Here is a 12,769-nt window from a genome sequence, read left to right as displayed (position 1 = left end):
TTTTTTTTTTTTGGCCACGCCGCACGGCTTGAGGGATCCCAGTTCCCCAACCAGGGATCAAACCTGGGCCCACGGCAGGCCGAGTCCTCAGGCTGAAAGCACTGAGTCCTAACCACTGGGCCTCCAGGGAATTCCCAACAATTTTTATATTGATCACACATTGAAATGATAATATTTTGGTTGTATTAGGCTTAATAAACTACATTATTAAAATTAACTTCATTGGTTTAATTTTACTTGTTAATGTGGCTACTAGAAAATGTAAAGTCCCATCTGTGACTCACATTCTATATTATTAAACAGTGTGGGTCCCCTCCCCCGCCGACATGGTTTCTGTAACATCACTTTGCTTTATTTTCTTTGTGGCACTTTTCACTGCCTGAAATGGTCTTTGCTATTTACTGGTTTCCTTGTTTGTCTGTCTCTGCACAGCCCCCTGCCCCAGGGACGAGGATGGGAGTTCCACGCTTGCCTTGCTGACTGTGTATCCCCAGAACTGTGCCTGGCCCTGGCTAGAAGCTCACGGGTAGCTGTCACATAAGAAATGAACAAACGAGAAGCGGGGAGGCACCGGCAGGTCCTCACCTGACTGCTGATTTGCAAAGTGGTGCTTGACATGGTAGGCCTTCAGGTTGTACAGGTAGGAGCCCTTGTGTGGGGAGCCGAAGTGCAGATAGTAGTGGATCATGTCGTAGATGACGTAGCCCAGGAGGCCCCCTGCAAACACAGTGCCCCCCACCGCCTCGGGCAGGATAAGCCGTAAGAACATGTAGAAGAAAGCTATCACCAGAGAGGCTGGCACAGGGGGGAAGACCAGGCGGGACTCGTCGAAGGGTGCCTGTGGATGGAGGGGCTCATGTGTCAGGACGCAGCCCGGGGCCCCAGGGCCTGACTGTGGTCACACACAGCATGCCAGCCCAGAGGTGCTCCCGTGGGGGATGGGGCGGAGCAGCCCAGACAGTCCAGGGAGGGTGTAGGCTTGGCACCCTCAGTGGCTTTGGGGAGGGTGGGCCACCAAGCCTAAAAGCTCTGGAGAGCCTGTCCCACCCCCAATTTCCAAGCCAGGATGGGACCTGGAAAACCGGCCAAGAAAACAGGGGTGGGTGTGATGTGGACAGGATGCTCACAGAGCAGAGCCCCTCTTTATGCTCAAGAGGCCCCTGTGGCTCTGGAATTTGTTCGGTGCTAGAGAGGAGGCCCAACCCCCCACCCCAAGTACCAGGCGGGGCACCTGGACAAGGCCTGAGGGTGATGAAGGCGCACATGGTAGACGATCCTGGAAGTGTTAACAGGCAGGTCCCCCACCCCAGGTGGCCTTCTTTGTTCCAAGGGGGTGTTGTCACAGTGAACCAGACAACAAAAGAACCTAGTCTTTGGCTCTGGAGTTCCACAAGCCAAGGGCCTGGCAGACAGGTAAGATTTTAGAGACTGTGTGAGTATTCTGAGGAGAGACCCTCTCTGGGCTGAAAGAGGAGAGAGAGAAATCAGGTGACAGAGAAAGAGCAATATACTGACGTGGGCCTCCCTCCCCTCTGACCAGGAGCAACAGGACTTGCTGGCCATGTGCCAGAACACCAGCTCCAGGGCAAAGAAGGAAGGAAGGGAGGGGGGAGGATGGAGACCCTGGGACAGGCTGAGAACAGCACGGTGCAGGGACAAAGAAGCAGCAGGGGGACACAACTTCCTCTGGGCAGACCTGGCTTCCAATCCCAGCTGCTGGGACCATCATGTTGCCCTTGAGGAGCCCCATGGTGGGTGGATGGCTGAGAGCACAGACTCTGGATTCCACAGGGGACAACATCCAGGTGTGACCTTGGGTGAATTCCTTAGTTCCTTTATTTCCCCAAGCCTCAGTCTGCCAGTCTGTGGAATGGGGAGAACTGTAGCACCATCTTCAGAATGAAGCTCCACAAGGGCAGTGATTCTTGACTGTTTTGTTCAATGGTGTCTAGAACAGTGCCCAGCACATAGTGAGCACTTAAGTGAGCATTTACTGAATGAATGAATAAATGAAGGAATGAAGTTGCTATGAGGATTAAAGTTGGACACACATGCTCACTAGTCTTTGGCAGGTTAGGACCCAGGCACACGCCCTCGATTTCCCCTCGCTCTCAACCTGACTCCCACCATGATGGGCAGCTCCTACGGGTGGGTCACAGTGGCAGGGACCCGGGTGAGAGCCTGCCCTGCTCACCTTGTGGTGCTGGCCGTGCATGACGAAGTGCAGCATGATGAGGTAAGAGCTGTCACTGGGGGGCTTCATGTGGAACAGGAAGCGGTGGATGAGGTACTCTACGAGGCTCCAGAGGAGCAGCCCCAGCATGAAGAGGGCCGGGAACGTGGACTCAGGCATGGCTACTGAGTACTCTGCAGAGGGGCAGGAGAGAGGCAAGGTCAGGGCAGACAGCCCCGGGGCACAGCAGTGCCTGGTGGCTCCAGAGATCCTGTCTCAAGGCCCTGTCACCTTAGGAGCTGCTGCCCTCTGCCCAGCAGCTATGGGGCCCAGCCCCACTATTAGGGCCTTTGAATCAAAATGGGAAGGAGGCTGTGACGATCTATGTTGGGCTTAGGAGGAGTCCTCGCAGAGGACTATTGATGTGGGGTATTACATTGATTTCAGATGTTGAACCACCCTTGCATTCTGGAATAAATCCCATTTGGTGGTGGTGTATAATCCTTTAATGTGTTCTAGGATTCAGTTTTCTAGTGTTTTGTTGAGGATTGTTGCATCTATATTCGTCAGTGATATTAGTTTGTAGTTTTCTTTCTTGTGGTGTCTTTGTCTGGCTTTGGTATCAGAGTAAGATTTGGCTAGACATCTGAGATCTTCCTTAAAGGGACTGTAAGAGGAACAGCTATGGCCAGCACTGGACCTTTACCTGGTGCTATGGTCGGAACATGTTCCCTCAAATTCATATGTTGAAACCTAACCCCCAAGGTGATGGGAGGTGATTAGGTCATGGAGTGAATAGGACTAATTCCCTTACAAAAGAGGCTTGAGAGAACTCTTCCGCTTTATGCCATGTGAGGATACAATGAGCCTTTGACCTAGAAGAGGGCCCTCACCTGACCATGCTGACACCCTGATCTTGGACTTCCAGCCTCCAGAATCGTGAGCAGTTAATTTCTGTTGTTTACAAGCCACCCAGTCTGTGATGTTTTGTTATAGCACCCTGAATGGACTAAGACACCAGGAAAAAGTGACCTTGCCCCAGCAGCATGGAGGAGAGGGAGGGACGATCCTGATGAAGCCAGCAGAGCTGGGGGGCTATTGGTGGAAGATGTTAACCACCAGAGACTGGGGGGCCAGGAGGGCCAGGAAAACCCAAGGAGAGATAGGTTCAGGAACAATACTTAAAATCATGGCATATGAGGAAGATGTGAAAAACCTGAAGATGATTAGCCTGGAGACCAGAAGACTGGAGAGATGTAATTATCGTGAAGTGTGAGGTTCCCCACGCCCAGCCCTCGGCGGATAGCCTGCAGTCCTTCCGGCTCTCCTTTCTTTTCTCTACTTCATCCATTCTTTGACTTCACCGACACTTGAGCTTTTGTCACAGTTTTCTTCATGTCTATGCTCACCCTCTTAGTTCTACTTCTTTTCTCCACAAGCTATTGCTTTGGCTATACTTGCTCTCTCTTTTAAAAAAGAGCAGCTTTATTGAAATATAACTCACATATCTTACAATTCACCCATTTAAAGTGTACAGTTCAATGGTTTTTAGTACACTCAGAGTTGTACAACCATCACCACAATTTTAGAACATTTTATCACCCCATTTTTATCACATTTTTATCCAACCCCTGCCATTTCCCAGAGCCAGGAATCCCCTAATCTACTTTCTGTCTATTGCATTTGCCTATTCTGGATATTTTGTATCAATGGACTCATACAGTATGTGGTCTTTTGTGACTGGCTTCTTTTAGTTACAATATTTTCAAGGTTCATCCACGTTGTAGCACGTATCAGAACTTCATTCCTTTTTAAGGCTGAATAATATTCCTTATTAATATGGATGCACCACATTTGTTCATCCACTCATCAGCGGATGGACAGCTGGGTTGTTTCTACTTTTTGGCTATTATGAATAATGCTGCTATGAACATTCATGTGTGATTTTTTGTGTGGACGTATGTTTTCAGTTGTCTTGGGTATATGCCTAGGAGTGGAATTGCTGGCACCTACTGCAACTATGTTTAACTTTTGGGGAAACTACCAAACTGTTTTCTAAAGCTAGCCATTCTCTTTTGACCTCAGCTGTCCCCATGACCTCCCAAGCTGGGATCAACACAAGAACCTATTTCTCCACTCCACACGCAAGCTGCTGAACACAGAGGAGACGTGTGTAGCCATGGGTCTGGCGCCTTCAACCTCAGCTAGACCTCAAACACTGCGTGGTGATCCTTTTATGTCTCCAGGTTCAGCTCCCTCCCCACTGCCCTCAAACATCCCCTGTTCCTTCCACCCAGCCTCCTACTTCACTGAGAAAAGACGCCTTGGGGTGGAAGAAAGGAAGTTGGGGGAGGACAGCTCCTTCACATCCGTCCACCTTCAACCACACCTGATTGTGCCCCAACCCTGAAACTTCCTTCTTGCTCCTCAGAGAAGAAGTGTGTACCCAGGTACCTGGGCACTGGATGGTGGCAATAATAATAATAATAATAATAACAGCAGCAGATGTGTATTGAGGCACCCTTCATGCCAGGTGCCACTCAAGTGCTTTACATGGGTTACTTCACATTTCATTTCACTCCAGCCTCTCGAGGGAAGCACTGGCACTGCCCATGTGAGTGAGGATGTGGAATTACAGACAACTTACATTACTTGTCCAGCTCACCCCACTAGATAGTGCACAGCCCTCAGGCTGCCTCCCCTCCGGCCCCTCCATCCCAACCAACCACTCTGGGCATCTTCAGCTTCTCCTCCACTGGCTCTTCTGCTCATCTTTAAGACTTCCCCATCATAGATGCAGTACCTTCAGAGCCAAACCTACCGAAAAGGCTGGCTAGACTCAAATCTACTTCACCTCTTCCCATTCACTCAAGTCCCTAAAGTCTGTCTTCTACAAAGAACTACAAAGGCCATTTGTGATGTATTTCTTGCCAGAGCGTAGTAATTTTTTTCAATTCGTCTCTAACTTGGCTGTGGCCTATGACATTGGTGACCACTCTATTTTTGAATCTGTAACCCCGTAAGTTCCCATCCTGAGGTCTATGAATACCCAGAGCCCTTGGTCGGATTTCAGAGTGAACCTATTGACATGGTATCCCAAACGATGCGTCTGTGTGCATCTTTCTGGGGGCTGAGTCCACAAATTTTCAGATTCTCAAAGGAACTGGAACCAACAAGGTTTGAACACACAGCTCCACTCCCTGCCTGCTGGGATACTTGGCTTTTCTCCTTTTCTCTAGATGCCCTTTGTCAGGCTCCATCGTGGAAACTGCCTCTGTCCCCAGGGTCAAAACCTTGACCCTCCCCTCTTATATGTTCTCTGTTTGATCTAGGATGTCAGCCGCACCTGCCTGCTGACAAGCCCCAGATCTATGCCTCCAGCTCAGCCCTGGACAGCCACTTGCTACTGGGCATCTCCATGAAGCTGTCCACAGCCCCGCCTCCAAGGTCAGCAGCTTCCAAATGAAGCCAATCATCTTCTCCTTCCTTCCTGCCCACCCTATCACCCCAGGCTGTACCTCAGTGGGGGGGTTAATGACTTCCACACATTACCTAAGGCTCAACTTATTCCTCTCTCCCGTGTCCAACATGTCACCAAGCTCTGCCAGCTGCCTCTCCTTAGTATCTTCTGGCAAAGTAAAGAAAAAGCCAGACACAAAAGACCACATATTGTAGGAGTCTATTTATAGGGCATGTCCAGAATAGGCGAATGTAGAGAGACAGCAGTAGACTGGTGGTTGCCAGGGGCTGGATGAGGGGGGAATGGGGAGCAGCAGCTCAGTGGGGATGGGGTTTCCTTTTGGGGTGATGAAAACCTTTTGGAACTAGACAAAAGTGGTGGTGGCACAACACTGTGAATGTACTAAATGCCACTGAATTGTTCTCTTCAGAATGGTTCAGTTTATGTTATATGTATCTCACCTCAATTTAAAAAAAAATCTCTTGGCTCAGTTCCCTGCTCTGACGCCCCCACCGCCTCATCACCCGGTGGCTGCATCAGCTTCCTACTCCAGCTCTCTGCCCCTACATGTGTTAAAGCCCTCCTGTGGTGCCTCGTTCTCTTTAGGTAAAGTCCAAACCCCTAGCCTGGCACTCGAGCTCCCTTGAGACCCAGCCCTGCCAGCCACATCCCTGCCTCATTGCCCCATCACCCTGTACGGGGGCCAAACTGAACCACTTGTGGCTCCTGAGATGCCCACGTTCCCCACCCACACATATCTTTTCCTTCGCTGGAATTCCCTCTCTCTTCCTTACCCCACGTGTCTCCTCCTGTGAGAAGCCTCCGCAGACGCCCTTTGTCCCGACCTGGGCCAGGTTCGAGGCCTGCCACATCATCCTTTATCATGTTGAGCTATGGCTGCTGTTCTACTCATTTGTCCCCACCAGGTTGTGAGCATTTTACGGGCAGAGTGGGTATTTCGCTCTGTATCTCCTGTGCTTAACACAGCAGATGCTCACTCGTGGGAGACTCAGGGGCCAGCCCAAGTCTCTCTGGAGGGCTGGACAAAGATGAGATTGGACCCGTACTGTTCTGAGAGCAGAACAGTGGCAGCCTCTGGTTGTGTTTAAGAAAGCACTTCTGAAGGACTGTGCCCAGTGTGAATGACCTCAGGAAACTAGTGAGTAAGGAGAGAGCCCAGGAAGGTGAGGAGAGGTGGCTTTCCTACTCTTTGGACCAGATTCCAGGCCCAGGGCCATTCTGATAGACGGTTCCAAATGAGTCTCTAAGCTAAGGAAGGATTTTTCACACCTTGCCTGGAAAGTAACACACAACGCAGCTAAGGTGCAATCCCCAAAGGACCCAGCCAATCTTTCTCAAATCAGGTGTTGAGCTGGTCTGACAGTTCTCATCAGTGGGGCCTGCTGTGTCCACATCTGGCATGAGACACTTGCCTGACAGCATTGCCTGTCAGTGGCCATCCAGCCCTGGCTGGGCTGCTCTGGGTGGCCAGGTCCCACTTTGAGGGAAGGCTGGACACCTCTGGGGTCTTTCAGGACACCCTAGTGAAGTGCAGGGAGCCTGGGCTTTGGATTTGCAGACCTGGGTTCAGATCCCAGCTCTGTACCATCCACGTGTTTTCTCAACAGTAAAATATCCTACCACTTGTGAAGGGCTGTGGCTAAGACAGAGGGAATATAACACCTGATTATGTGATAAATATATATCTTATATATAAGGATAATATATTGTATATTAATACTTATAATAATATAATATGCCTCATATATAACAAGCAGCAACAACAATTTTTAAATATAATGAGTCAAAGTACATCTAAGTTCCACACAGTCCTCCTTGTGCTGTGTTTTCTCAGTTCTCCTTGCAGGGCTCTGGAGGGTCCCTGGTTGGGAGAGAAGGAGTTTCCCAGCTCCCCTGCCCCCCTGCCCCAGAGTGCAGGAGCCCTTCCTTGCTGTGTAGCTCTCTTATCAGCAGGGAAAGGACTGGACATACAGAAGTATTCCCTGGCCACAGACTTTGGTCTTGACCTTTGCTGGGGCTCCCACCACAATCGCATGGAGGCCTGAATCCTTGCCTAGGACGCTGCTCTGCACTCACTCTAATGCGCCTCCAGGAACTGTGCTGGGGGCCAGCCTGGATGTGCAGAAGCCCTCTGCTTTCCAAAGCATTTTCACACATGCGCCTAGGAATTTCAGCCTTGCATTGGTGTCTCCGTGCAGCTTCCACTGTTCCCTGGCACCCTGAGTCTCCTGCATTTACTCCAGTGTGCCCTTGGTCCAGCAGCTGTGCTGGGACCCTGCTGAGTTTCCACTCGCCTTGCTTTGTGGCTCTATTTTTTTCTGCCTGTGGCCTGTGCCTTGCCTGATGAGCTGCAGGTGAGGGAGGCGTGTGCGGCTCTCATGCCACCATCGCTGGCATCATGGTCACAGCCCCACTAACCCCCTACACTAGACCTTTATTAGACAGCACATTTCAGCTCTCTGCAGAGGCCCGTGGTTCTGATGAAGCCGTTGAATCACCCTCCCTGCCTCGCAGAAGAGTCCCCTCCTATAGGTCAAGTCTCCGCCCGCCCCCTCACCCCAGCATCACCCCCGTCAGCCCATCAGGCCGGAGCTGGTACCGAGTGGCATCTCTGGAGGAATCCTGCAAAGGGACCTGGGCCAAAGCTCTGGCATCCCGTTCCCCCTCCGGCCCCAGCCCTGGCGGCCCTGCCACTGTTGGTGATTGTTAGGGGAGCGCCCAGCAGACAGTGGGTGATTCAGTGAGCAGGCCGTCTCAGCAACAAGCCCTGTGCTGTGCCTAAGCTATTCAGCGTGGGCAGAAAAGGGTAACCTTGGCTCGAGGGGTACACACATTAACCCTTGGGGACCGGGAGCAGCCTGGGCTCTGGGGGACTTCCTGCAGCTGGCTCAGCCCTTCCCCATCCTGGACCAGGTGGGAAAACTGGGGCTCCCAGCACTGTGGCTGTGGCCCCTCTCATCTAAACCATTCAGCCCTCAACTTCTCCTCCTGGGGGAGGCGGGCAGGAGAGAGCCTCGGAGTGTGGAGAGAAGGAGCCTGTGTCTGGCAGAGACAGGGGTTCAGAGGCTCACAGTTCAGAAGATGACATGTGATCAGGAGAGGAAAGCCCACCTGAGCTATTCCCAGCACCCCTCTCCCACCTGTCCCCCTACCCGGCCTCTGTCTGAGCCATTTGCCATGGACAAGCACTTCCCCAAGGCAGGCTCTGCCAGGACGGACAGATTACCTGGGCAGGTGGCACGCACCTGGAGACCAAAGGTAGGTGATGAAATTGGGAAGCAGGCTGGCAGAAGAGGCCCAAACCTGTGGCTGCCCTGAGAGACTCAGCCTCACAGGCTCTTTGGAAGTCACCCCATGTCAGCCCTTCTCTCTGTCCCCTGCCCACCTGGGTGGCACCTAGCATCTACATCCTAGCCACGTGACCCTGAATTGCTCGCTTGACTTCCTGAGGTTCCATTTCCTTATCTCTAAAGGGGTGTACCTTTCTTGTGGGGCTGTTGGGAGGGTTAAATGAGATGGTCCCTGGAAAGCACCAGGCATGTGATAAGTGCTCAGTAGAGGTTAGTGGGTTGCTACTCTGAGTCAGGGCTTCTGCCGCCGGGCCTTTGCCCTGGGGGACATTCTAGGACACTCTGGGATCCTTCTCTCCCAGGCTCTAATCTGTGTTCTGTTCGTAAACCATTCCAAGTTCAGCTCTCTGCTGTGCCACCTGGTGAAATGACTTCATTTAGTTTCCTGACGAACAATCCCAGGTCACACTTTTTCTATTCTTAGACTCAGTGAGAAACCCCCGTCTTTATTGTTACACCACTTGATGAAATGATTTCATTTAGTGTCCGCTAATGTGTGGCTGGTTGTTTTTTAAAACTCACTTTGTGGAGGGTGGGGAGGTCTGACATTTCTTTTGGAAGAATATTTCTACAGATAGACCTCATTTTAAAATCTTTGTGATATGGTTTAGGGTTCTATGTTCTCAGAGACTCAGGACCAGGGAGAGCACCAAGGTCTCTGGCCTTCAGGAGCCACGGGAGCAATTGAGGAAGGACCCGACATTACCTGTGGTGAAGGACGTGAAGAGTCGGACGTTGCCCTGGGCGAGGGTTCGGTAGTAGGACCAACTGAGATACAGCATCAGGGGAACCCAGATGATGGGGACGCTGTACCTGCAGGAAGGTCCTCAGGGTGAGAGATATACATGCACAGAAGCTCGAGAGGGTCCAACTTCCCTAGAGACACACCTCTCAACTAGAGGGGGATGAGATGACACCAAAGCATGTGCACAAAGCATATGGAGACCCGCGGTCCAGGGGACACTGATGTGGGGGGTGGGGAGGGGAGGAGGAGGAAAGAAGAGAGAAACTGTGAGTCTATCTCAGTCTCTGAGATGAATTACTGGCAGGAAAAAAAAAAAAAGAGTCCCTCTGGCTAACAGTGCAGCTAGATAGGTGCTGACCTCTTGTGGCAGAGGGGCTAATTACAGGTAAAATAGTCCACCATGGGCAGGGAAGGCTAGAAACCCCTCACAGGAGTCTGGAGTAGAACAGGAGTGACATTCAAAGTGGTTTCTGGCTACATGTTGGATTGTCACTCAGTGGACAAAATCATGCATATGAATGGATTATGCCTATGGCATGTTCCACTATCGCCAAGAGCTTACAGTACAGCTCTGGGCTCCAGGGAGGGATCCATTTGCCCCTTCCCCTTTGCATCTGACTGGCACCATCAGGAGAGAGGGATAGCCCACCATGGTCCGAGAGCAGGGCTCACCAGACAGTCTTGCTGAGGGCCTCGACGAGATCTGAGTGGAAGAGGCGGATGGGCCTGGACACCGGCTGGTGGACCCACTCATCATACTTCTCTCCCAAGTGGCCTACCTGCCACAGTAGGGGCTTCCGCCAGTCTACCAGGTCCTGCAAGAGATAAAGTCAAGTGGACACTTGAAATTCACACCTGTGCACATTTGTTCTCCCACCTCCTGGTTACAGCATCCTACTCCCCAGCCCCACCTCAGCTTATGTGGTCTGTATGGAGCTACCAACCCTCCTGCTCCAGTGCTTGGGGACTAACAGTTCATCCCAACCCAAGGGCCACAGAAATGGGATCCAGGATAGGCCCATGGCCTAAGCTGGTTCAATGAGCCATCAGACAACCCTCTCCTCTTGCTGGGATTGCTAGGTTGGCAGGGCATGACCCTGGAGTTGCCAGTGAAGGCTGCCTGAGGATGAAGTCAACACAGAGGATGGCCAAGCCAGGAGCTGGAGACACTGAATCCTGGTGATGACATCTGAGTGCCCAGATTCAGCCATGCATGAAGCTTGAAGTCTTAACCAGGATTCTTTAGGTATAGGAACCAATACATTCTGTACTAGGAATCAAGTAGGCCCTTTCTCCTCCAACAAGGGCTTTCTTCTTTTTTTCTGTGGCTGCACTGGGTCTTCGTTGCTGTGCACAGGCTTTTCTCTAGTTGCGGCGAGTGGGGGCTATTCTTCATTGCAGTGCGTGGGCTTCTCATTGCGGTGGCTTCTCTTGTTGTGGAGCACAGGCTCTAGGGGTGCGGGCTTCAGTAGTTGCAGCACGCAGGCCCCAGAGCACGAGGGCTTCAGTAGTTGTGGTGTGCGGGCTCAGTGGTTGCAACTCACAGGCTCTAGAGTATGCACTCACTAGTTGGTGGCGCATGGGTTTAGTTGCCTCGAGGCATGTGGGATCTTCTCAGACCAGGGATCGAACCCATGTTCCCTGCATTAGCAGATTCTTTTTTCTTTCTTTAATTTATTTATGTATTTTTATTTATTTATTTTTGGCTGCGTTGGGTCTTCGTTGCTGTGCGTGGGCTTTCTCTAGTTGCTGTGAGGAGGGGCTACTCTTCGTTGTGGTGCATGGGCTTCTCATTGCGGTGGCTTCTCTTGTTGCAGAGCATGGCCTCTAGGCACGTGGGCTTCAGTAGTTGTAGCACACGGGCTCAGCAGTTGTGGCATGCAGGCTCTAGAGCGCAGGCTCAGTTGCTCTGCGGCATGTGGGATCTTCCTGGACCAGGGCTCGAATCCGTGTCTCCTGCACTGGCAGGTGGATTCTTAACCATTGCCCCACCAGGGAAGTCCAAGGGCTTTCTTCTTAGTGGTGGCCTGTGTAATTCATTCATTCACCCATTCAAACAATCATTCGTTCAGCACTTTGCTTGACATATATCTATATTTCTATGTTAGTTGCTGGAAAGAATAAACAACAATGTAAGAGACCATCTTTGCTTCACATAGCTTAGTGCTGAAGCACAGTTCAGACTCTAGAGACAGGCTCTATCACTTACTGTGTGACCTTGGGGAAATTATTTGACCTCTCTGAGCCCCCATTTACCTAGCTATGAAATGAAAGTAATAATAATGGTGCCCACATAAAGTACTCAGCAAGGTGAGACATGCCAGGCAAGATAATTTAATGGTGATGCAGGCAGGCTGAAGTTGGGAGGCAGAATGATTGGTACAAATGCCCGGGTCTAGGGTAGGAGAGGAGGGCTTTGCACAGAACCTAGGGTTTGGGATAAGTTCATACAATATGGAATACTTGGGAAGCGGGAGAAGGGAAAGGAGGTGGGGAGGGAGTGTGGGCATAGATGTGGAGTTGAGAATGACTGTGGCCCATTTGATTCCTTGACATTGGTCTGTGGGGCAGTAGAAAGAGATCTGCTGAGGGCTTTAGATGACAGAACACCCAGTATCAGGCCCAGGAGTTGTCACTTCATCTTCCAGGCTGGCTGTCTCCAAGGTAGGGATGTATGTGTACCCCAGGGATACTCACAGGCTGATCCCCAGAGGTGAGGAGAAAATATTAGAGACTCTTTTTGATATATTTCTTTCATATATAAACCATATTGAATGTTTTCTAATGTACATAATACAAGAGTACATTAGCTTGCACAAATAATTTGTAGATAATTTAAATGGACATATAATGGAGAATATGCTCAAAACGTTTTACTTAATAGGGATGCAAGGTCAAAAGTTTGGAGGCTGCAGAAGCCCTTGAAGACAATGGGAAGCCCTTGAAGATTTCTGATGAGTCGGTGTATTGAAGATTAATCTAGACCAAAATCAGTAAAGAAAAATAACCTTGGAGTCAGG

General features: G+C 50.8%; 1 protein-coding gene across 1 annotated transcript in view; it reads right to left on the bottom strand.

The window, feature by feature from the left end:
• The window catches only part of FA2H (fatty acid 2-hydroxylase), a 55,070-nt gene that overhangs the window by 2,231 nt on the left and 40,070 nt on the right, over positions 1 to 12,769 (bottom strand). The window contains exons 3-6 of the mRNA XM_082606928.1: positions 10,422 to 10,564; positions 9,711 to 9,817; positions 2,195 to 2,367; positions 586 to 838 (exon numbers count right to left, since the gene is read on the bottom strand). Of these exons, the coding sequence (XP_082463054.1) occupies positions 586 to 838; positions 2,195 to 2,367; positions 9,711 to 9,817; positions 10,422 to 10,564 (676 nt within the window). The remainder of the gene's footprint in view (positions 1 to 585; positions 839 to 2,194; positions 2,368 to 9,710; positions 9,818 to 10,421; positions 10,565 to 12,769) is intronic.

The sequence above is a fragment of the Mesoplodon mirus genome (assembly GCF_964341445.2).
Source record: "Mesoplodon mirus genome assembly, chromosome: 19".
In the NCBI taxonomy this organism is placed as follows: domain Eukaryota; kingdom Metazoa; phylum Chordata; class Mammalia; order Artiodactyla; family Ziphiidae; genus Mesoplodon; species Mesoplodon mirus.
The sequence above is the reverse complement of the archived record's forward strand: the minus strand, read 5'-3'. Positions and strand labels throughout refer to the sequence as shown.